Source organism: Diabrotica virgifera, chromosome 7, assembly GCF_917563875.1.
Source record: "Diabrotica virgifera virgifera chromosome 7, PGI_DIABVI_V3a".
Lineage (NCBI taxonomy): Eukaryota > Metazoa > Arthropoda > Insecta > Coleoptera > Chrysomelidae > Diabrotica > Diabrotica virgifera.
This window is the reverse complement of record NC_065449.1, coordinates 91,135,119-91,161,874: the sequence shown is the minus strand read 5'-3', so window position 1 is coordinate 91,161,874 and position 26,756 is coordinate 91,135,119. Positions and strand designations below refer to the sequence as shown.

Below are 26,756 nucleotides of genomic sequence, written 5' to 3'. Positions count from 1 at the left end.
TCAAAAAAATAATAATTACCGCGACTTTGACCCATTATAGCTACCCTCATCCCCCACTCTGGTTTCCGCCTCTGAGGGTTTTACTTAGTTATGTCATGGTCTACTTATTCCCAAATTTTGGTTCAGTATTTCGATCAGGAATGTCACAAAAACCCCTTACAATTTTTATATTCACCCCTGCCCCCACCCCTTTTTCGGCCACGCACCATTCCACCCCTGGAGATTTTAGTTAGTTATGTCATGACCTATTTATTCCCAAATTTTGGTGCACTATCTCGATCATGAGAGTCATAAAAAAATAATGAAAACCGCAAATTTGACCCCTTATAACAACCCTCGTTCCCCACTCTGGTTTTCACATCGTTGGGGAAAGTCATGTACACAACTAATTCCGCTAATTTTTTTTACTATCTTAGATTTTTCTTTGGTATTTAGGTACTCAGTCGAGCAAAAGTTTACTCAAACTCCTTTTTTATACTTGTTGTTTTTCTTATGTTTTTCTTATGTGAACTTTGAGATACTCTGTAGAAGTTTGCATAACTTTTGAAACTATGTGTATTATTACTGCATATAGTGAGGTGTAACTAGATCCAAACCCAGACATCCAAAGTGAAAGTTATCCTTCAACACCAAATTGTTCTATATATATGGTCCACATAATGTTCAGAAAAAAGTCACACCATTTTGAGCGTCGGGTTTGGCGGGGAGAGGGGGGAGAAATCGGTTAATTCGTAGTTTTTTAAGTTTTTCGTCAATATTTCTAAAATATGCTTTAGCGTAAACAATGTTCTATACAAAAGTGTTCTACATCACATTTAAAACAAAAAGTTCCTATACATAATTGTTATAAAATCAACGGTTTCAGAGTTACGGAGGGTGAAAAGTGGAGGTTTTCGATACTTTTTATATTTTTTGGGCAATTTATATCTTTACTGATTGAAAGAAACTTTCTTTAACAGGATTTGCTATTTCAGTGGCCGGTGATATGTTAGTGATAAGCCCCTGAAGAAACGTCAACCTCACCACCCAAAATCATCATCAATTGCCCAAAAAATATAAACAGTATCGAAAGCCTCCACATTTCACCCTCCGTAACTCTGGAACGTTGATTTTATAATCTTATAACAATTATGGATAGGACCATTTTTGTTTTTAAATTTTATGTAGAACGTTTTTGTATAGAACATTGTTTACGCTTAAACATAGTTTTAGAAATATTGACGAAAAAACATAAAGAAACTACTAAATTTACCGACTTCTCCCCCATCTTCCCCCCAAACCGGACGCACAAAATGGTTGTAACTTTTTACTGAACAATATGTGGACCATATAGAACAATTTGGTGTTGGAGGAAAACTTTTACTTTGGATGTCTGGGTTTAAGCCTTTTTTGGACCAATTATACTATACTACCCTCCGTAACTTAGGATTATGTATGGGCCTTTTTTATTTCAAATTTAATGTAGAACATTTTTGTATAGAACGTTGTTTATGCTAAACCTCATAGTTTTAGAAATATTGACGACAAACCTAAAAAACTACGAATTTACCGACTTCCCCCCTCTCCCCCCCCCACCCAAACCCGACGCTCAAAAAGGTGTGACTTTTTTCTGAACATTATATGGACCATATAGAACAATTTGGTGTTGGAGGATAACTTTCACTTTGGATGTCTGGGTTATGTCATTTTTTTAATCAATTCTATCATACTAATAGACAAATAGTTCTATTTATCATATTTTTATGTAGTTTACCGCATGAACTGCCAAATTAAAATTTTTATTTTTTACTTCAGGCTCCATGTTCAGAATCTCAATGTTAATGGAATCATATTTAACTCAGATAACGCCTGGTCCAAACAGGGTGTGAGTTAAAAACAACTCACGTGGCGTTTAATGTGTTAATATGCATTGTTTTGACAAATTACTTTAAGAAAATAATAGTATTAAGTTACATTTCTGTATTCTAGACCTTTAGTGGAAAACGACGAACTCAAGCTGTGGCTGAGGCCATCGATTCTAACGGTATAATGTACTTTGGATTAGTCGGTGAAGTTAAAGTAGCTTGTTTTAATACCAGAGTAGGCGACTATGGTGGTCAGGGTTCCGGTACAGTTGCAGATAATCCTGTAACTTTGCAATTTCCTACTGGCGTAAAGGTAAAGCACATATTCTATTTGTTATAATATTTTTAAACAATTTTAAGTAATTTTTACATTTGCATATGAATTATCAATTCGTACAGCACACCAGAAATCATGTGTCACAAAACCAACTTTAAAAACAATCACCAACGAAAGATTAAACACTATGAAGAATATTATTACTGTTCCATGAAGTGGTTGAGTTGCGTGTAATAACCTTATTGTCCACGGAAACAAATAAAATTAAAATAAATGTAAAATAACAAACTGTCAACAATATACACTGCGCATCATAGAAAACGGGCACCCAAAAAAATGTTGTCATTTTTGATGTCTCGTATCTCTTAAACCTGATGTCTTATTTAAGTATTTTTTTTAATATGTTATAGCCTTATTCTTTATCAATATCGCTGTAATAATATTGTTGCTAAATAGGTACATTGTCATTATATACCGGGTGTACGAATCAAACTGTGTTTTTTCTTAAAGTTCGCAACATCCTGTGAAATATTCCAGCATTTATAAAATACTGAAATTAAAATCCAACTGTAGCCTCAGGTTTTCTTAACATTCTGTTTTTTTATTCATACGCTTATGTTGGACAATACAAAAGTAAGATTCTTTAACAACTAGCCATGTTCTTCATTAGTACAAGGTGTTTCTAAATATGTACAACACACTTTAAGGGGTAATTCTGCATGAACAATAATGACCGTTTGGTTTATAAATATATGTCCGCAACTGCTTCGTTTCCGAGGTATACGGGATGTTGAATTTTTTCTTACAAACTGACGATTTATTTATTGCTTTAACCCTCGTAAGGCGTTGCTTAAATTCTTACGTTAACGACGGTGCGGGGTGCATTTGCACCCCATCCGTATATCCATTGTTTTTCATATGTGAACGTCGGGGAAATTGATTTAAAAGATAAATAGGACTTGCTTATTATACTATGAAACATAATTTTACAAACAAAGTACTCATTTCTTCTTAAAAAAATTACTATCGTTGCAAGACAAACACATGAAACTTTTCACAGCGTGAGCAACACAAAGTTTTTACACACAATACAGTTATGTCGGGATCTTCTGTCTTTTTTCTGTGACAAAAGTAACACCGACCTCGTCCCGTAGCTCTATTAGTTCCAGGTAGAACATCAGAAAGGTCCAATTCAGGATATGAAATTTTCATCATTTGCACCCTACAGTCATTTTTCCAAAAAAGCACTTAAACGCAAAGAGTTTTAAATGCTGTAATGGGTGGAGTGCGTTTAGAATTGAATTTAATGCGAATAAAAAAATGGGCCAAAATCAAAAAAAAAAATTATTAAAAAAGATAGGTGAGAAAAACGAGGTCTGGGGTGCAGCTGCACCCCGCACCGCCTTGCGAAGGTTAAAACCGGTTGAGATATGCAAATCAAATTTGGTAGGTTTTAAGAGACAGTTATTGCGCATTTTCAACGAAAACATTTCGTTTATAAATTCGCAAAAGTTTGTGTGTTATTGCGTTGCCGCTCCTGCAATACTCAGATCAGATTTATCGATGGATTCTCATGTAGTTTTTTTCTTCTGAATCCAAATCTGAAAACGGCATTTCGATATTTCTAACCGTCTTCGAGATAATCGACCTCAAAGTTTAAAATGTGACGTCACAATCGTTTTATTTTTCTGCTGACACACTACACGTCCAGCTGAAATCGTTGCTATTAAGTAGGCTAGTTTTCAACGAAAACATTTTGTTTATAAATTCGCAAAAGTGTGTGGGTTATTGCGTTGCCCCTCCTGCAATACTCAGATCAGATTTATCGATGGATTCTTATGTAGGTTTTTCTTCTGAATCCAAATCTGAAAACGACATTTCGATATTTCTAACCGTCTTCGAGATAATCGACCTCAAAATTTTAAAATGTGACGTCACAATCGTTTTATTTTTCTGCTGACACACTACACGTCCAGCTGAAATCGTTGCTATAAAGTAGGCTAGTTTTTTAATCTCGATTTGTTAAGCAAAGCATAGGTTATTTACATTTGAGTTTGACACTTTGTGAATGTCAAAAAATTTTTAAGTTAACCCGGCACCTGCCACGTGGCTTTGCAAGGCGCCAACTGCCACGTGGGGTGCTCACAGCACCCCTTAAAAATTTTCTGTGATCTACTTGTTTAAAAAACAAAATAATGTGTTGAGTAACACAAGAATATAAAAAAACATGTTTTATTAACTTATTAGCCACTAATATGTTATAAAAGTTAAAAAATAAAATGAAAAAGGTGTTATAAGCAAATTAGCAAGTACCAAGCCATAATAAATGAAGTCAAGTAAAATATCTAAAAAAATTAAGATTTAGTGAGTATAGGGTCTATATTAATAATTTAAATCAGTTATTTCAATAAAAAATGTAAATTTGACTTGTTTATTAAAAATACAAAAACAATTTAAAACTTAAAGTGCCAGATGATGACATCCCAATTCGATTTTAGTGCTATAAGTTCAGAATAACACTAAATAACCACTTCAAACACTAACACATCTATGCTATATAATATTATAGAAAGCTACTATGACGCACAGCTCCGTTACCAAACTTGAAATACCAAATATTTGATAAAAATGTGTTATGGGGTGCTGGTAGCACCCCACGTGGCAGGTGCTGGGTTAAGTATTAATAAAACATCAATTATATTTAATAGTGAATTTAATTATTATATAAAATAAATAAGATGTTCAAAAATACAATTTAATTATATTTTAAAAGCAATAACTTATTAACAGCTTTAAAAAGGTTTATACGAGTACACGCTCTCCCCTTTATGATACATGGACTGTTCCATTTGCTATGAAATTAAAATATAGTCGGTTCGCTAAACTCGACAAAACTGGCTAGTGATTTTAGTAGGTAATTTTTTTGTTTTTTGCGAATTTTGCCAAAAATTGGCAAAATTACTAATTATTTAGTAATTATTAACTACTTAGGTAGTAATAATTTTTTTGCCAAATTGGCAAAATTATTGACTAAAATCACTAGCCAGTTGTGTCTGAGTTTAGCGAACCGACAGTATATGAAATAATATCTAGTACGTTCTTTAACGGTAAAATATTCCAAAACCTCTAAATTTTAAAGAACCGCTTGGATTGACATGAAATTTAACATACACATAGCTAACAAGTCAAAGAAAAAAAATGATATTGTGCCGATATGTACTTTTGCCCTGGGGGTGAGTTTCACCCCCTATTGGGGGTGAAAAAATATATATGCAAAATAAGTCCGGAAATCGATAAACTGATTAATTCTATGCAAATTTTGTTCTATAGAGTTTTATCACCAAGCCAATACTTCTAGAGTTATTTGCGAATGAACATGTTTATTTTTCAACAAAATAATCACGTTTTTAGACGGTTTTTCGAAAATAACTTAAAAAGTAAGTATTTTGTCAAAAAAACATTCCCTGCAAAAATTAAGCTTGTAAAAAAGGGAAAAAAATGATGTATATACTAGCTCTCTATGCCTAGTAGAACCAGAGTTACAGCTAATGAAAAATAGGTTCATATCCGTCAAATTCCAAATCGAATACTTTAACGTGACATAACCAAAAAAATGAAGCACTTTTTTAGGAAAACTCATTACAACTTTCTTAAAGCGTTTAAAAAAGCTTTATTTTTGTTTTATAAAAAACATTTCTAGCATCAAAAGTAAACAAGTTGCGCTCAAAATAAAATTGGTCCCTTTTTTTTTGTAAAAAAATCGTGAAAATCACCCCCTAATTAGCACCTAAAATAAACTTAATCCTTACCACCTCACAAGCTTCTTTATTCGTGTATGTATTGTTTATATGATCTGTAAATTTCATCGGTTCAACGTCCTTACTTTTCAAAGGGCCGTAGTTAAAATGGCTTGAACGGTTCTCTAATCATGAGTGTATGCAAATTGAGAAACACCAAATCTTAAACAATTTTTGTCTTACAGAAAAAACAAAAAATACAAAATATTCAGAAGAGCAAAGCCGACTTTTTTAATTGTTTGAAATTTTTGATATCTCTAACAAATAAATTATTTAAAAAAAAGATTTTTTTCAAAATTAAAAATTTTAAAAATTTTATTTTAAAACCAATTTTTTTCAAAAAAATAAGTACTTTGAACCGATAAAACATTATAGATCATATAAACACAACATAATTAAAGCAACTTGTGAAGCGGCAATGATTAATTTCATTTAATTGGCTAATTAGGGGTTGATCTTCCCGATTTTTTGTGCCAAAACAAAAGGGACCATCTTTATTTTGAGCGTAACTTGCTTACATTTGATGCTAGAAAGTTTTTATAAAAACAGAAATAAAGCTTTTTTTAAAACACTTTAAAAAATTCTAATGAGTATTCCCAAAAATTGCTTAGTTATTTTGATATTTCACATTGACATATTCCATTTGGAATTTGGCGAACATGAACCTATTTTCATTAAACATAACTCTGGTTCTACTAGGTGTACCTCATGCATACACCATTTTTTGTACTTTTTTACAGGCTATATTTTTGCTAAGAATGTTTATTTCGATAAAATACTTACTTTTTGAATGATTTGCGAAAAACTATCTAAAAACGTGGTTATTTTGTTAAAAAATTAATATATTCACTCGCAAATGACTCAAAAAGTATTGACTTGGTGAAAAAACTTTATAGAACAAAAGTTGCTTAAAATTTGTTAATAAATCCATTTCAGGACTTATTTTAGACATATATTTTTTCACCCCCAAGAGGGGGTGAAACTCATCCCCGGGGCAAAAGCACACATCGGCACAATATCACTTTTTTTCGATACCATGTTAGCTATATATGGGTATTTGGGTATGCCAAATTTCATGTCAATCCAAGGGCTTCTTTAAAACTTGCAGCAAAAACCGTGAAAGAATGTACTAATTGTTTGGTATAAAAATTATGGTCTGATATGTGCAATTACATCCTTCTAATGGAAAAAAATATTTGAAGATTTTTCTCAAATTATGGATACCAACAACATTTTCATGTATAAATCTTTTATTTTTAATTTGACGAAGAAAAGTTATTCTTCATAAAAAGCTCTTCATGTTCTAAATCTTATGATGCAACCATCATATGTCAAATTTTATTAATTTTATACGAGGTATATAAAAAATATGAATTTCGATCAATAGTAAACTACCTTTATAGTTTAAACTAACATTTAAATTAGAATGATATAATTGCACATTAAAACATAATTATTAATTATAGACTACTTTTCATAATAGCAATTTTCCATATTATGAATTAAAATACGTAAATAAACAAAGTTTTCGTTATGACAATGCTCGCATTTTCAGCTTGTTTGACATGCAATTAAGAATTTTATATTCACCATTGGTGCGCATACGGGTAATGATCATAGTACCCGTATGCAAGCCAGTGGTGAATATAAAATTCCTAATTGTGTGTCAAAAAATGCGCAATAACTGTCTCTTAAAACCTACCATTTCATTTGTACATCTCAACCGGTTTTAAAGCGATAAATAAATCGTCACTTTGTAAGAAAAAATTCAACATCCCGTATCTCGGAAACCAAGCATTTACGGACATACGATTATAAAGCAAACTCTCATTATTTTTTAATGCAGAAATGCCCCTTAAAGTTTATCTCACTTATTTAGAAACACCCTGTACTGATAAAAAATATGTCTAGTTGTTAAAGTACCTAACTTTTGTATTGTCTAACATAAGCGAATGAATCAATAACAGAATGTTAAGAAAACCTGAGGCTATAGTTGGGTTTTAATTTCAGTATTTTATAAATGCTAGAATATTTCACAGGGTGTTGCGAACTTTGAGAAAAAAACACAGTTTGATTCGTACGCCCGGTATACAATGAAAATTTACCTGGCTGGCAACAATATTATTACAGCGATATTGTTAAATAATAAGGTTATAACATATTAAAAAATTGCTTAAATCGAACAACAGGTGTAGGAGATACGAGCCATCAAAAATTACCCATTTTTTGGGGTGCCCGTTTTCTCTGACGCGCAGTGTATTTATTTATTTCGGCAAAAAGGCGTTCTTATTTCTCGAAGAGGGTAGGTATGTTACGGACCGAGGCTTGTAAAAAGACTGAACTAAAAACATTTATGTTGACACATATGGTTTTAAGAAGTTGACGGTGCGAATGCATTTAAAAAGTGATTTATTGACATAAAGAGGCTAGCTGGTCTGATACGGTAATTTATTAAATGTGGAATTTTTGTTTCCCGTACATAAACTGGACAGGCCATTAACATCTGGTTTTGTATAGATATTATGAGCCGAAAAAATGTGAATTTTAAATGGGACGTATTATTTGGGATTGAGAGAAAGGTTATTAAAAATTTAAAATTAAAATTAGCAAAATAGTAATTGAAGCGTGTCGCCACGTTACGTTAAAACAGATGTAGGTAATTATGTATATCGACGGTTGAAAGGCAAAAGTTACCAAACGCCAATTTGGGCGATATTGACATATATATATCACTGAAATCAGAAAATTTTTCTGCGTCGATTGGTTGTATCCTCATGTGGCTACGATGAAGTTTTTGTCGCTTGGTTACTTAAAATAATTGACATTTTTAACAATTTTCGGCGACCAAGCGACTAGAATTTTGTAAATTTAAGAACAACTTTCATTTGGCACCTCTTCCATTTTAATCATTTACAGTTAGTAAGCTTTTATTAGATTGTATTTTAAATGTTTGGGCGCGTAGTGATTTTTTACAAACAATATCTAGAGTTTTTAAAATGCTTAAGAAACTTTACCCTACCCGAAAATTTTGTTTTTGTCATTTATTACTTTTTTCGCACATTAATTGAATACCATTTGTGTTTAGTTAATTATATCGAGATGTAACTTTCTTAAAAAAGATCAATAGTTCCTTCTTTCTACCGAAAATAAGTCGAAGTTGTCGCTTGGTAATAATTTACCTTCCGTTTTTTTATATTTTTGTTGCTTAGATTTAATATTATATTTCTTTAAAAAGGAAATTTTAAAAGGAATTTTATCATTATTGCACGTAACCTGTTCCGCCATTTAGAAGGGCTCCAAATCATTTTTGATTTGTAGTTAGTACTAACAGAATACCTGTCAGTGTGCTTCGAAATTGTGGAATAGCTAAAATCGATATTTTTTACTATTGGGTATTACAATTATAACTTATTTTTGAATCAACAGTATTGTTTTATTAATTTAATGGAGAGTAGAAATCGAATACATAACATCCTAAACCTAGCTTTGGCAAGAGCAGGGGCATCTACCAAAGATTTACCTTCGGTAAGTACCCATATTTATAATATTTTAGTGTTTCTTATACTATATTAGTGTTTGGTGTTACTAACTTCTTCTTCTTCTGTAAGTGCCGTCTCCTAATTGGATGTTGGATATCATCATCACTATCTTTACTCTATCTACCACTGTTCTGAAGAGTTCTATAGAACTGTTTTTAAACCAGTCCCTTAAATTCTTCAACCATGCCACTCCCTTCTTCCTATACTTCCTCCGCCTCTTATATTTCCCTGTATTATCAGTCTTACAGTCTTAGCATTTCATATCGCTGTCCCCTCATTGCGTGCCCCAGATATTGTAACTTTCTTATTTTTAATGTGTTTATTATTTCGGATTTTTTAACCAATTCTCGCAATACTTCCGTGTTCGTTTTCTTCTGTCTCCATGCTATTCTAAGCATCTTTCTGTAACACCACATTTCAAATGACTGTAGCTTATTTATGTGTTCTTGCTTTAATGTCCAGCTTTCAAGTCCATATTGCAGTATCTACATAAGCTAAAGTCTTTGTAGCAGATAACTGTTTTCATTTTTATAAACGCTTTACTGTTATATAAATAGGTCACTGGTATTTAATTGAAATATCTTAACATTTGCAAGTGTAGCAGTATGCCAAGAAATCAGTAATTATTTTAAATAAGAAATGTATACATTTCACTAATCATGCATGTCGTACAGATAAAGACGACACGATTCAAAGTAAGATTTGTTGTTAATGTGATAATTACTGTATATTTAATTTTTTAGTTTTCTTGTTCAACCATTTTACCTGTTATAAAACAGGAATGATTTTCGGATAGGTCATATTTCTGAAAATACATTCAAAAATTTATCAGGTTTAGTCAATTTTACCAGTTCCGATAATAAAAATTATTCACTTTGAGTATTTTTTTCCAGTTGAAGTTAAAAAAAGATAGTCGGTTGGTAACTTTTTTCTGGTTGCGATTTAGCAGAAAATATTACTAACCGACACTATTTCATAAAGTATTAAAAAAATACATAGTCTACAAAGGGTAGTTTATAAAGTATCTAAACTGGATTTAAAGTTCGTTGGAATTATGACAATAAAACCACTTAATCATGTTTTATGAATTTTTTTTCAAAATTTCAAACTTTAAACCGCTCTAGTGTAAAGTTAGCCAAATGTCGCTTGGTCATTTTTGCCTTTCAGCCGTCGATATATAAAAAATAAGGCTACTTAAATGTTACGTGTACTCAGTGCTTCTAAACGGAGTGGAAACGTGGACATTGAAGTCGGAAACTCTATCAAAACTTCACGCTTTTGAGCTATGGTTGTACAGAAGGATCCTGAAGATACCATGGACAGACAAATTCACCAATGAAGAAGTGATACGGAGGATGCACACAACCTCAGATTTGGTCAACATCGTGAAGGGGCGTAAGTTGCAGTACTTGGGACATATAATTAGAAATCAAGGCAGACACGAGCTACTCCAATGCATTTTGCAAGGTAAAATTGAAGGAAAAAGGGCCCCAGGATGAAGAATATCCTGGCTTGTTAACTTGAGAGCATGGTATAGAAAGACCTCAACACAATATTCCGTATAGCAACCAACAAAATCATCATAGTCAGAATGATCGCCAACGTTCGGAACGGACAGGTACCCTAAGAAGAAGAAAAAAATGTAGACAGAATCAGGAAAGACTTGATTAGGGGAAGAGTCGAGGTGTCTAAAATCTCCAAAAAGATTCAAATACTGCAATAGTTTGGGCATATTTGGGCTAAGGAAGAACAAGAAAAGACTGTATTAATGCAAGTGGAGGGTCTTCTATATTTATTAGCGGAAACTTGTATTCAGGCCATTCCTACTTAACAACTAACTTGCATAAATAGCAATTTATATTACACTTGATCATAAACTATTAGATTTACAACAGAAAAATTAGATGATTTTAGCCGTAAATTTCAAAAATATTTAGTAGGGATAACATTACCGAAAACATATTAAAATGTAATAATATTTATAAAACATTATACCATTTTTATTCATTCAGTTGCGGTGCGAAACCAAAACTGTCTTAATTTTTACTCAGATCAGAGAGTGCAGCCAGCACTCTTATCGACGATTTCACCTCTCTTTAGAGGTTCATCAGAGACTGCATAGGCTGCTTTTCTCTGGCCCAGGTAAAAATCTTCGACATATCCATCTCCCACCGCAACTGACGAGATGGTAGTAGGTGCCTAGCGGCATCTGCTAAATAAAAGACTAAGTTTTTCAACCTAATAAAAATATTTGTAAATTAAATATTTTTAAAAGATTTTTAATTGAAAAACTTTATTGGCCCATTTCCTGGTGACAACCTCCAAGGCTTCTACAATATGCAAGCACATGGGTGCTGCAGTGAAGACTAAGGGGAAGGAATTCTACACTATGCAATTCACAACCCCCGTCTGCAGCGTGGTAAAGTTCCAGCGGAAAATGGACCTAGTTACTCTATAGGAGTAATACTAATAAAAATAAAAATGTATACCATTTTTATTCATTCAGTTGCGGTGCGAAACCAAAATTGTCTTAATTTTTACTCAGATCAAAGAGTACAGCCAGCACTCTTATCGATGATTTCACCTCTTTTTAGAGGTTCATCAGAGACTGCATAGGCTGCTTTTCTCTGGCCCAGGTAAAAATCTTCGACATATCCATCTCCCACCGCAACTGACGAGATCGTAGTAGGTGCCTAGCGGCATCTGCTAAATAAAAGACTAAGTTTTTCAACCTAATAAAAATATTTGTAAATTAAATATTTTTAAAAGATTTTTAATTGAAAAACTTTATTGGCCCATTTCCTGGTGACAACCTCCAAGGCTTCTACAATATGCAAGCACATGGGTGCTGCAGTGAAGACTAAGGGGAAGGAATTCTACACTATGCAATTCACAACCCCCGTCTGCAGCGTGGTAAAGTTCCAGCGGAAAATGGACCTAGTTACTCTATAGGAGTAATACTAATAAAAATAAAAATGTATACCATTTTTATTCATTCAGTTGCGGTGCGAAATGGATGGATATGTCGAAGATTTTTACCTGGGCCAGAGAAAGCAGCCTATGCAGTCTCTGATGAACCTCTAAAAAGAGGTGAAATCGTCGATAAGAGTGCTGGCTGCACTCTCTGATCTGAGTAAAAATTAAGACAGTTTTGGTTTCGCACCGCAACTGAATGAATAAAAATGGTATACATTTTAATTTTTATTAGTATTACTCCTATAGAGTAACTAGGTCCATTTTCCGCTGGAACTTTACCACGCTGCAGACGGGGGTTGTGAATTGCATAGTGTAGAATTCCTTCCCCTTAGTCTTCACTGCATCATCCATGTGCTTGCATATTGTAGAAGCCTTGGAGGTTGCCACCAGGAAATGGGCCAATAAAGTTTTTCAATTAAAAATCTTTTAAAAATATTTAGTTTACAAATATTTTTATTAGGTTGAAAAACTTAGTCTTGTAATAATATTTGCCTACTAAACCATGGCTTAAGCGCTCATATTTTAACATATCATCGGTGTCGGGCACCATATATATAGCCAATTATGGAAAACCACAAATTAAAGGCACCACCAAATCTAAAAAGCTATTCGCTGTATAGTCCAATCATTTGGTAGTTTTACCTGGAAAGTTTTCGGGGAATTTTGAAAATTGGTAATATTATGGATTTCGGTATTCTCTTTTCGAATTTCAACTTTGCTACCTCGCATCTCCTCCGCTCGCGCCGCCATATTGAAAAAATAGCGCCTAAGAACAGTTTTTTGGGAATATATCCTTTCCGACGCATTTTACGAAAAAAATGTAGGTATGTACAAAATTAAACTAGATGGATTTATAATTTTTTTATTAAATTAATTATTTTTGCGTACGAGCGCCGCAAAGTATATTTCAATAAACGTTTTGAAAATTAAATTCATTTCCACACCACCTGGAGGTAGAGTAAGCGGCGCGTTTTTTTTTTGTGGTTTCCTTCTTTGTTTTGCTGTTCCTGATGGACCAGGTGTTACGAATTCGTCCTGAGCATCGATCGAGACATCGCATACCGGAACGTCCGCATCATCTGTGATGTGAGATGTGACTATCAGACTCATCACACGTCTTTTCGTTTTCGATTTCATCCAAAGCTTTTTCAAAAATAGTCGCCGTTTCTTCCTCCATCGTAATTATATGATGCAATTTGCGAATTATTACAAGTACCACTACAATTTGTGCGTATAAGGGAGCATTTTAATCCAGCTTTTCTGCATCCACAGGTTTTCTAACATCCTTTTTTACACTTACAAGTAGTGTTGCCCAAATGCAAGACCAAGACGAGACTTAGATAGTCTTGGTCTTGGTCTTGCGCTAGTACACCTGGTCTTGGTCTTGGTCTTGGTATTGCACTCCCGGTCTTGGTCTTGGTCTTGGTCTTGGTCTTGCAGCAAGAGTCTTGCAAGTCTCGCAGTTGCCCATTAGCCTATTGCATATCTTAGAACAACGTAACAGAGAGGTACATTTTATGCTTGAATATCATAGCTATAGTAAAGACCAGCCAAATTAATAAATGTCTAAACAACTGACACCGGGTGGGGTTTGAACCCACGATCTAAGTGATCCCTGCCTATGTTCTAACTAACTAAAGTTAAAACTACCTCTTAAAACCCACAAAATTTTATTTGCATATATCAACCGGTTTTAGAGCAATAAATAAATCGTCAGTTTCTAAGAAAAATTTCAACCCCCTCTATTTGGTAAACAAAGTATTTATAAAGTAAACGTTTATGAAGCAAACTGTCATTATTTTTCATGCAGAATTACCCATTAAAGTTTGCCATACTTATTTAAAAACATTCTGTATTGATGAAAAACATGGCTAGTTAAAAAAGTAGCTAACTTTTTTATTATCCAATATAATGAATGAATAAAAAAACATAATGTTAAGAAAATGTGAGGCTATAGTTGGGCTTTAATTTTAGTATGCTATTGCATGCTAGAATAATAAGTTAGCATAATATTAGAATATTCCACAGAGTGAGAAAAACAATGTTTGATTGGTACACCCGGTATACACTGACAATAATTTACCTGTCTAGCAATAATATCTATTATTACTGCGATATTTATAAAGAATAAGACGAAATTAATAAAAAAATCACTTAAATTGGACAACAGGTTTAGGAAATTTGAGACATTAAAAATGAGCCGTTTTTAAGGTGGTGCGTTAATTTCTTGGAGAAGTGTATATTATCGTTAAAATAATATTTCGGTATTATGTTTACACGATATCCGGCATAATCTCTATACTTTTGTCTGGTTATGATACCTAATATAATAGCCGCGCTATTTCGGCAAATTTTGTTTAGGCGAGTGACCTCATAACACAGGACACAGTCAGTAGAAACAATACATAATAGTCTTACTATAATAATGTATACTGATAAAAGATTTCTGGTTTTTAGGTTTTAAGATTTCTGGTGTTTAGATTACTAGAAAACTAATATTGAAAAAAATTATTTATGTAAATTTATATGTGCTAAGGTGACATATTTTTAAAAAGTTTGGAAACGATATTCGATATTACTGTAGGAAACGCAACGCAGGAATGTTGTGTTATATGAATATGATTAGAAGACGACTATTCTCAAAACCAGGACAATTAATTTCAGAGTAAAGAAGTCGGCTGCTGAGAAAGAATGTACTAAAAATTTTATTTTTACATTATAATAATGACCTCTGAGTACATGTCAAATATGTCGAGTGTTCTTTTAATGGATATTTTGATTCGCTATGTATGTTTATGGTATTGTTCGTAATGCGCATAAGTCCAATTTTCAAAAATTTTGTTACAATTTTTTCTGTTTCTCATAGAGTATCTAAGAATATAGCCGGACATATATACTCCCTAAAACGACCCTCAGTTCTAACTGCAAGACGCAAGAGTCTTGCAGGCTTAGTCTTGTTCTTGCTCAAGACTTGCACGCTAAGTCTTGGTCTTGGCCTTGCTAAAATTAGGCGGTCTTAGTCTTGGTTTTGGTCTTACGAAAACGCAAGACCAAGACCAAGACCGATTTTGGGCAACACTACTTACAAGAAATAAGTTTCAATAACGATTCGGGAGAGAGACGTTGGAGCATCGTAACAGAAATTAGTCCATTTTTGTTTCTTCTCCAACCCCATTGTTCTGCATTTTTTTTTCATTCTCGTACCACTGCTGAACCTGGTGAATCACTGTAACCGTATAATTGAAGGAGGAAACGTTCTTCTGCTTTAGCAATGATCTCTAGTTCAACATTTGGATAACCTCGTTTAAATCAGGATTTTTTCGGACTACATTAATGAATTTCATTTTTCCTTGGTTAAAGAGTGCACATCTTGTATCACAGCCACTGAAGGCATGCAAAAATAAAATATGATCTGCAGCTGTTTTATATATGATGCTTTCAGTGGAATAAAGGACCCCGCGACACTCCTTATGGAAAAGTGGTCCCGGTCAAATTTAACGAAACTTTGGTCAATGATAGACCTCAGTGAGTAGATTAAAAATGTCCATGGCACCTAGGTCTGAAAAACTGTTATTCTAGAGCGACAGACTTCTGAAATTCCTAAATTCAGGTACCCGGTTTACGTTAAGTGCACTACTTTACGGTCAAGTGAATGAAAATATCTATTATTGAAAGAAGGGAGACTCATTTTCTTCATGCATATTTGCTTGTTGCATATGAATTTGTGGTCAAAAATAGATGCATCGTATTTTAGTCTTCAGGAAACCTCTGAAAAATCCTCAGAAAACTGAGGAAGTGCGACAGAACATGTGCTGCTAGAGTGACATAACAATTATCATGTTTTCATGAATGCTTCACGTGTATCCAATACCAGCGTAGCTGCAGTTGCACCATATCTTTAGAAAACTACTGAACAGGGCCTAATTTAGGGGGAATAGGGGAATTTCCCCCGTAACACGGTCCAGAATTAAAGAAAAAATTGTTGAAACATGATTATTAGACGTTGAAATATGTTAGTTTACATGCAATTTACTACAGACAGACAATAGTCGAGGAAATGAAGCTGAAAAATGGCAAAACCTCGCAATTTTTTCGTCCAGCATAGATTTGTACAAAAATTTGGGATTAGGCTCATTTCACCCTCTAGTTCATTTTCTATATTTAGCCGTTGTAAGCTTTTGGTTTTTTAAGGGTGAAAACTACCCCTAATTGTAAAAAATTATAAAATAACATTTTAAACTTAAAGATTGTCAACATTTGGTTCTTATTAGTTACATAATGATTGTTTTATGCTTTAAGATATACTACCATAATATTTCAACCCCTAAAACCACCCTTGTTGGAGCTATATATAAAAAATTTACTTATCCTAAAAGAATAATTTCTACTTGCATCGATTTACATAAAAATTTAGGATTAGGATTATCTCACCTTGTACTTTATATTCTATATCATGCTCAAGGGCGTTGATTATTTTTAGGGGTGTAAACTACCCCTTATTATCAAAAATTATATAAAAACATTGTAAACTATAATATGTGTAAAATTTGGTGTTAATTGGTTAAATAATGATTGTTTTATGCTTTAGAATACAATATCATAATATTTAAACCCTTAAAAACCACCCTTAATAACATTACAATTTTTATAAATAGATAATTTAATTGATCTATATAGAAAAAAAAGTAGAATTAAAGAATTACAAAAACATTTATTTACAGAAAAATATGAATTTACAAATGTACACAAATACAAATACAAGTGGTTTTTAAGTCATCTTCCAGTATACGAACCGGTTCTGTGGTATTATACATACATTGAAAATGTAAGCGGACTATTCGAATTTTTCGAAAAAGAAAAGATCGTTTTATAAACATAGCTCCTTCATTTTTGGCGGCAAAAAGTTTTTTCAAAATCGATTTTGTAGAATTTTTGAAGAGATATAAGACTGTGTAACATAAATTCCGTAAGATCCCTTAGTTTTTAATTGGGGTGGGTTTAAAGAGCTCGAATAAGGGGATGTTTGCTCGTAAATAGAGGTTTTAAACAGCTATATCTCGCTAACTGTCCACTGTTATGAAAATCTATGTAAAACTAAATTTTAGATATTAAAAAAGATACAATTTAGTAATCTATTATTTTTTTCGTAACTCCAGTATTTTCGGAGATATTTTTAAGTAAAAGGTGAATAATACGAAATTGCAAAAAATAAATTTTCTTTTAAACTCCAATTTTTCTAAAATTGGGCCTTTTAAATAGGTCAAACTTTTTGAATGTGTTGGTAATACAAATATACAAGAAATTACAGAAAGGTTAAGATTAATTATTAATTAGAAGGGTAGTTAGGGGGTTGTTTTCACTGATTTTTTCGTAGAGAAAAGCAGGTAGCTAAATTTTCATGCTAGGAACTTTTTATTATTTTTTTTAAAGAACTAATTGTATGCTTAAAAAAAGATTATTCAAATTTTCCTCAAAATATGCAACGGATTCCCGGTATTTGGCTTTGAATATTTCAAATTATATATTTGACGAATAAAGCTAACCTTTAATGTACCGTATCTCGGTTTGTATTAGTCTTAAGGATATTATAGAAAAAGAATTTGATTGGTGTTACTAAAAGATACAATTTTGATATCTACAGTTTTTTTGATTATATGCATATTTTCCGAGGTATTCTCAAAAAACCCTCTAAAGGAGTCGATTTTTTCGTCGAAAAACTGTTACTTTCAAGCGCGAATAACTCGAAAAATATTAGTTTTACGAAGAAAATGCAAAAAAAAATTTTTTTAATAGAATTACTTTTTACATCGATTTACATGGTAAAAATTTAATAAAAAATTCCCACCTCCGAAATGGGGTGGCAACCACCCCCAAGATTTTAGCGTACAGCGGGATGATATAGAAAATGATCCTTGGACTATTGCCTACCTTCTGTGAAAATTTCAAGTAAATCCATGCTGGACGAAAAAATTGCGAGCCAAAATGCTTCATTTCCTCGACTACAAATTCAACTGAATTAACTCGAAAGTTAGGAAAATAAAGGGAACTTATTGCACGTGTTACTACCTATGTCTTTTATGTTGTTTGAGTTTATCTATTTTATATATTTTGGGGTTGGTATTTTATTGGAAGTCGCCCCCCTCCCCAAGGCAAATGTTCCGCCATTGTTACTGAAGTATCCTGATAGGTCGTTAGTTAACACGACATATGATGCATCTAACCAAAATCAGCAAAATCTTAACGTGCAGATAGTCGAAGATGACATAAACCCGATTTTTCCATAGGTAATTAATATTTCGCGTTAACCTACTACCATGTATTTACTTTGTTTTTCCTTTTCGTATTGAGACCAAGTCCATTTTCTCTACTCACATCTGATATGCTGGAGATTATTCATTGAAAATCATCTAAGCGTCGAACCCGCTTATTAGAATACCGTTTAAAGGAATATCCCGGTTTAAGGAATAGAAATTTGAGGACCAGAAACGTTTCTAATAGCCACCAGTGATCGGTTATTAGAATATCCCGGTTATAGGAATACTTTTGCTTGGCACGAAGGCTATTCCAATAAGCGGGTTCGACTGTGTTTGCAAAAACTACTGCTTCGTCGGCATATCTAATGATTTTTAGAGGCATTCTATTCTGCATGCGTAAAAACGTGAGATGTCTTGTTCTGCTCTAGCAGCACTTATTGTGGTTGTTCCTCAATTTTCTGAAGGCGCTTCAGTAGCAATGGCGGAACATTTTATTGGAAGTCGCCCCCTTTCCCAAGGCAAATGTTCCGCCACTGCTACTGAAGCGCCTTCAGAAAATTGAGGAACTACCAAAATAAGTTTTGCTAGAGCAGAACAAGACATCTTACGTTTTCACGCATGCAGAATAGAGCGCCTCTAACAATAATTAGATATGCCGACAAAGCAGTAGTTTTTGCAAATATCTTAGATGATTTGCAAGAAATAATCTCCAGCATATCAGATATGAGTAGAGAAAATGGACTTAATTTCAATACGAAAAGAAAAAACGCTAGACGGAAGGGCCGCCCGAGAACTTTATCGTACCTATCTATTATCGTTATCGTACTAGTTACCTGGCATTGTATAAAAATAGCAAAGTTACTCGTTATTTTGATATTTTAGAAACACCTGAAAATATTTTATGGTTCTACGCATCATTAATTCCTACATTTGAGAAAATGTTCGATGCCATATCTCAGGGTCACACTATAGATGTACAGATTATTGCATAAATCAATAGAATATTATAGTCATGCTTTCATTTCAAATTAGTTGATTTTTCTGAGAAATTAATAGTTTACAATATTTGCATTTCACTCTATTTCTATTACGCCAGTCAATGCGCGAGATTAAGAACAAGATATTACCTCCGAATTCTATCCTACTGCATGGATTTTAATGAAATTTTGGGAGTAACCCAATCTCCTGATTCAAAGTCAATCCTATATAGTATAGCGCTTTTATCATGGGGGCGGTTCCCACTACTTCTCGGGGTGGAACATTTTTATTTTCGAATTACATGGAGAAAAAGAAGATTTTTAAGAAAATTTAGAAATGCATTCTATAATTTATTTACATTTTTTACAAAAACCATTCATTTTAAACCCGTTCAACTTTTTGAAAGTAGAAATAACACTATATTAAAAGGTATTGCAGAAGAAAAACAATGCATTTAAATTCTGGTGGATGAGGGGTTAAATGTATGTACTTTTCATTTTTCCTTTAAGTACATTAGTCATATATTTTTTTGCACCATATCTCGCTTAGTTTGAATGTAACCGGAATTTAATGGTGCTCGTTTTAAAGGCCTTTTCAAACACTACAAAAGGCGTTGGTAGCATTATACACCTAAACCTACCGATCCTTTGTTATTTCAAGTTGAATACACCAAATTGAACATGCACCAAAAAACAAACTCTTTTCACCTACCATATCTCTTTTAGTATTATAAATAGCACAATTACGAAGGAACGAATCTCTTTGTTATTTATAATCTAAAAAATGTTTTATATAGTGTTTTTAGTTCGATGCATAGTTTTTAAGGTATCCACAAAAAACCGTCCGAAGAGGTGTCACTTTTCAATGAAAATGCCAATTTTCAACTACGCATAACTCAAAAAGTATTGAGTTCTCAAAAAAAAGTATGGACCAGTTTTTGTTTAGAAATAGGTTCTCTTGCCACTTCCGTGCTTATTTTGACCAACAAATTTTCCACCCCCTTGAAGGGGTGGGAACCGCCCCAAGATAAAAGCGCCATAGTATATAGGGTAGATTTTGTTTCTTGAGCTATTCCCTACTTACTGTGAAAATATCTAGTACATCGATGTAGTAGGATGGAATTCTGCTATGATCTCGTGAGAGAGGACACACACAAGATTATAGCAAAATTTCTATTTACTGTAACTTTTCGAGTTTTTGAGCTATAGCAACGAGTTTTATATCATTTGAAAGGTAATTTTGCATTATTTCAAAATATGTCAAAATATACTATATATCTGAAAAACTTAAGATTTTTTTTCATTTCCGGTTCAACCGGAAGCCACATTTTGTGTAAAATTTATGGTGATAATAGATAATAAAGTACCATATACGTCTACAAAATTTCAAATTCTAGTTTCTATTACAAAGGAAGTTACGGGCACTCCAATATTTTTTAATAGAAAATTCATACCTCCCGTCAGCATATTTACAGATGCTTGCGTGTGTAGACACCAGGGTGTTGAAATCAGTTAGGGTTTGGAGAAACGGTACATTTACAGATGCTAGCGCGTGATGACACCACGGTGTTGAAACCAGTTAGGGTTTGGAAACACAGTACGTGTACAGACGCTAGCGTGTGTTGACACTAGGGTGTTGAAATCAGTTAGGGTTTGTAAAAACAGTACATTTACAAATACTAACAGATTTGGACACCAGAGTGTTGAAACCAGCTAGCTTTTTTAGTGGTTATACATGCATAGATGCTAACGGCTATTGACTTTGATTTTATATACCTACTGTTGTGGAAAAATATTTAAGTAATTTAGGTATTAATAAATAATTAAACGTTGTTGGGATATAAACAATAATATATTAACACAAAAAACAACATAAAAAATAATGTTGTTCTGAAGCTATGTACTTGTGGCATTTTTATAATTAACTATTTAGATGGGAAATAAGCCACAATTAAATTAAAAAAAATAAAATAAAAATGTGTGTGTACCATTTTTATTTATTCGGCTGCAATACGAAGGAAAAACAATCTTACTTTTTAATTAGAATAAGGAGTGCAGCCAGTCCCTTTAACTGCAGTTTTCTGCTCTTATTGGAGCGTCATCAGAAGGAACGTAGGCACTGTTCTCCTTAATCCAATTAAATTGCATCGAAATGTTTTCCCAAATATTGCAGCCAAAATAATGGTAATGGGTGGCTAGCGCCATCTGGCCGTACAAAGACGAAGCAAGTTTTCAATCCTAATAGCAAATAATTAATATTGAAAAATATCCAGTACAATTAATATTGTACTGGATGTACCAGTAAGTTTTCAATTTAAAAATCTTTTAGTAATTTTTGATATTTTTCAATATTAATTATTTGCTATTAGGATTGAAAACTTGCTTCGTCTTTAAAAAAAATAATTTTATTAACGGTTCGACGCCCAAATCGGATGTCGTTGTGAAAATACAAAATACGTACTACTAAATTAAACAAAAATGTTGTTGTTTAGTAAAAAATACTTTAAAATGTATAATATATGTATGAATTGCCAATATAAATGAGTCAGATTAAAAAAATTATTAGTAGAATTTTTTACTAAGCAACAACATTTTTGTTTAATGTACAGGGTGTTTGGTAAAGAATGGGCCATAGCTTAACCTCAGGTTCCCGAGGTTAAAATAGGCCGATTTAAGCTAACTTACCTTAGTACAAAGTTTATAATAACCGAGATACAGGGTGTCAAAATTAAACTTTTTTTTTTATTTATTTTTGAATCTTTCCTGACAGATAGGAGATAACAACATGAAATTTGGTATGTGGGGATTTTTGGGCCGAGAAAACTAAATTCCCTACCAAAAATTATATATTGCCCAGAGGGCGCCACATACGCCTTTCAGAACTTATTTATTACGTTAAATTTTTTTTATCCCTCACTCTGTATAATTTTGACATTAAAATTTTTATTCTCCTATTAGTTTTATTTAAAAAAGCTATACTTCTTTCATCTCTCTAAACTCAACGGTTTTCGAGATAAACGCATTTTAAATCTGCGATACACCATCATTTTTGCGAAATAAAAATAAACTTCTAAGTGTATAATAATAATATTTATATTAGTGCTGAGGTTAACATTTAATTTAAAATGGCCAGTGGCGGAACAGGAACAATCCGAAAGGAAACCTATAGAAAGAATGAAGAACTATCTGATAGTGGCGACGAAGAATCTAAGAAGAAAAAATATAAAGAAGATAAATTATATTTTGAAAAGAGTAACCTGACGAGACGAACACCGAATAAAAGCAACGACACAAATGAAGAGATGATAAAAATGATGCGGGAAGTTATGTGGAAAAATGATGAAATGATGGCAGAAATAAGAACCATACGGAAAGACCAAAAAGAAACGATGGAATATATTAAGGAGCTGAAAGAAAAAAACGAAAAATTGGAAGAAGGTTTAAAAATGGCAAACAATAGAATAGAACAATTGGAAAAAGATAGACGGAGAAATAATATAGTATTAAAAGGCCTAACACTAGATGCTACCGACGGAAAGCCTGTAAAGGAGTCAGTAGAACACTTCATAGGAAGAAATCTGAAATTAGAGGTCAGACTGAGAGGAGCGGTGAAGATCGGCGACCAAATCTTTGTAGCAGAAATGGAAAACCTAACGGATAAGATGAGTGTACTAAAAAACAAAGGAAAACTGAAAAATCTACAGGGACAAAAGGTGTATATAGAATCAGATTTAACAAGAAAGGAAAGGGAAATACAAGCAAAAATTAGGAAAATGGCAAAAGAAGAAAAAGACAAAGGTAATACTACGAAGATAGGATATATGAAACTGGAGATTAATGGAAAGGAGTGGAAATGGGACCATAATAAAGAGAAACTTATACTAACTCACAGAAATATCGGGGAAGGGACTTCAAAAAACTAAAAGAAAATAATGAGACCGGACCCACAACAATGACAACCAAGGCAATGAATGGGAAAAGCGATAGGGAAAAAGATGATGCAAAGGTAAACAAGGATGAAAATAGGAAAAAGGGGAAAGCTAGATTGCAGAAAAAAGGAGAGATAAAAATGGGAACATGGAATGTGAGAAGCATCAATGGAAAAGAGGAAGAACTGGTAGAAGATATGATAAGACAAAAAATAGAAATACTAGGAATAACAGAAACGAAGATGAAAGGAAAAGGTCTTAAGAAAATACACAAAGGATATTGGTTACTTTGGGTAGGAGCGGATACAAAAGAGAGAGCAAAAGAAGGAGTCGGGATAATAATTGCACCGAATAGACTACAACACGTTATAGAAGAAACATATGTTAACCAGAGAATATTATCGGTGAAAATTAAACTGATGGACGAAGAAATATGGACAATAATAACAGCCTACGGAGTAAATGAAGATGCAAGAAAGGAAGAGAAAGATAAATTTTTCGAGGAGCTCCAAATGCAAATTGATAATGGGGAAGAAAACATAATTGTAATGGGAGATCTAAACGGTAGAGTCGGAAACAACAACAGCGGAATAGAGGAGTGCATGGGAAAAGAAGGAGAAGAAATGCTAAACAGAAATGGTGAAAGAATAATAGAAATATGTATGGAGAATAAACTAGTTATAACAAATACAAAATTTAAACATAAAGAAGTACACAAATACACGAGAGTACAAGACAGCAGAAACGAAAAATCAATCATAGATTACTTTTTGGTAAGCAGCAACAAATGGAAAAGAGTACAGGATACGAAAGTGAAAAGAGGCTCGGAGATTGGCAGTGACCACCATCTAGTAATAATGAGAATGAGAACAACAGAGGAAAAAGAAGAAAAGAGAAGAAAGGTAGTAAATGAAAAAATAAAAAGTTACAAATTAAAAGAGGAAATATATAAGAAGAAATTCCAAGAAAACTTAGATAATACTTTGAAAGGTAGGGCAAAAAATACAAATATAGAAAAAAAATGGGAATATCTAAAAACCAGCATAATCAAAGCAGCTGAGGAAACTTGCGGGAAAGCAAAAATAGCAAACACTAACATGAGGAGAACAGAATGGTGGACGGAAGAAATACGAGAGAAAATAAAGAACAAAAAAGACAAATGGAAAAGATACCTAAGCACAAAACACCCGGAAGATTACGAAGCATATAAAGAAAAAAGGAAAGAGGTTAAAATAGCGGTGAAAGCAGGAAAGGAAAGGTCATGGGAGATATTTGGACAAAAAATGACAAAAAATTATAGGGAAAACCAAAAACTCTTCTACGGCGCATTAAAACAACTCAGACAAAAGAAAGAGCACACGATGCCGAATATAAAAGACAAGAATGGAAACGTACTAACAGAAGAAAAACAAATAATGGAAAGATGGAGAGAACATTTCAAAGAGCTAACTCATGTAGACAAGGACAACATAGGGGAGATACAAGAAAGGAATGAAGAACAACAAGTGGAATCCATAACAAGAGAGGAATTAGAGAAAGCAATAGAAAGAGTAAAACTGGGCAAAGCACCAGGCAAGGATCATATCACCCCGGAAATGATAAAATTCATGGGGACAGAGGGAATGGATAGCATGAAAGAACTAATGAATGATATCATAAATAGAGCAGAATTACCAAAGGACTGGAAGAAAGACATTATATTACCAATACACAAAAAGGGAGACAAGAGAAACTGTAATAATTACCGAGGTATCACCATATCAAGTATCCCTGGGAAGGTATTAGCAAGAATACTAGAGACAAGAATAAAAACACAAATAGAAACAACTATGGAAGACACACAGTGTGGATTCAGGAAGGACAGAAGCACGCAAGACCTAATATTCACATTAAGACAAGTAAGTGAGAAGGTAATCAAGAAAAATAGAGAGATACATATGTGCTTCATTGACCTGGAAAAGGCGTTTGACAGAATCCGAAGAAAGGACGTTTGGAAGACACTAACAGAAAGGGGAGTCGACAGACACATAATAGAAGTAATAAAGGATATGTACAAAAATAATACAAATACAGTAAGAACCAATAACGAGGAATCCAGAGAATTTTCTACAAGTCAAGGCGTCAAACAGGGATGCGTGCTGAGTCCACTGCTATTCTCAGTGGTACTGGATGAAGCGATAAAGAAAGCCAAGAGAAGAATGAGAAAACTAACATTAGGATACTGGCAAATGAAACAGACTCAACTATCGGAGCTACTATTTGCAGACGACATGGTATTGATAGCAGAAAACAGAGAAGACTTACAGAACAATCTTGAAATCCTAGAAGAAGAACTATCAAACATAAATATGAAAATTAATACAGAGAAAACAAAAACAATGATAATTTCAAATACGAGGAAGACACACGCAATAGAATTAGACGGGAAACAACTAGAGCAAGTGGAATATTTTAAATACCTAGGAGTAATAATCGAATCAAATGGTAAACAAGACATGGAAATAAACGAGAGAATGGGACGAACAGGAAGCTTATTTAACACTATGAAAACAACATTTTTTGGGAAAAAAGGGATACCGGAAAAAGTAAAAACGGCAGTCGTTAAATCAGTAGTTAGACCAACAATCATGTATAGCAGCGAGACATGGACATTGACGGGGAGACAAAAATCCAGAGTCAATGCTATGGAAATGAGGTTCCTGAGGAAAATAGCAAACAGAAAAAGGACAGACAAAATACGAAACGAAACAATTAGACAAAACCTAAAACTAGAACCAATCAATGAAAAAATAGTAGAAGGACAACTTAGATGGTTCGGGCACGTGTGTAGAATGTCGAACGAGAGGCTAACAAAACGAGTGTTCGAAACGAGAGTGCAGGGGAAAAACAAAAGAGGGAGACCAAGAGTTATGTGGGTAGATGAAATCAGGAAAGAAGTCGAGAAGAAGGGATTGACATTGGAAAGTGCAAGAAACCTAGCGCAAGATCGGAAAGCATGGAGACTACAATGCCAAACTCAACTCCACCAGCCTTACACCTAAAGGTAGAAAGGCTTAGGACTAAGTAAGTAAGTTTTAGTATAATTTCATTGTAGTTACACCCGAAAAATAACTTAAAACCATAATAATTGTGCCAGTTCTCAAATTTATGGCATTGCATCGCA

At 33.3% G+C, this 26,756-nt stretch overlaps 1 protein-coding gene across 2 annotated transcripts in view; it reads left to right on the top strand.

Moving 5' to 3' along the window:
- LOC126887830 (protein yellow-like) overlaps window positions 1–26,756 on the top strand; it is a 127,134-nt gene that overhangs the window by 89,716 nt on the left and 10,662 nt on the right. For both annotated transcript variants that reach the window (XM_050655698.1, XM_050655699.1), the window contains one exon: window positions 1,969–2,157. In XM_050655698.1, coding sequence (XP_050511655.1) covers window positions 1,969–2,157 — 189 coding nt within the window. The remainder of the gene's footprint in view (window positions 1–1,968; window positions 2,158–26,756) is intronic.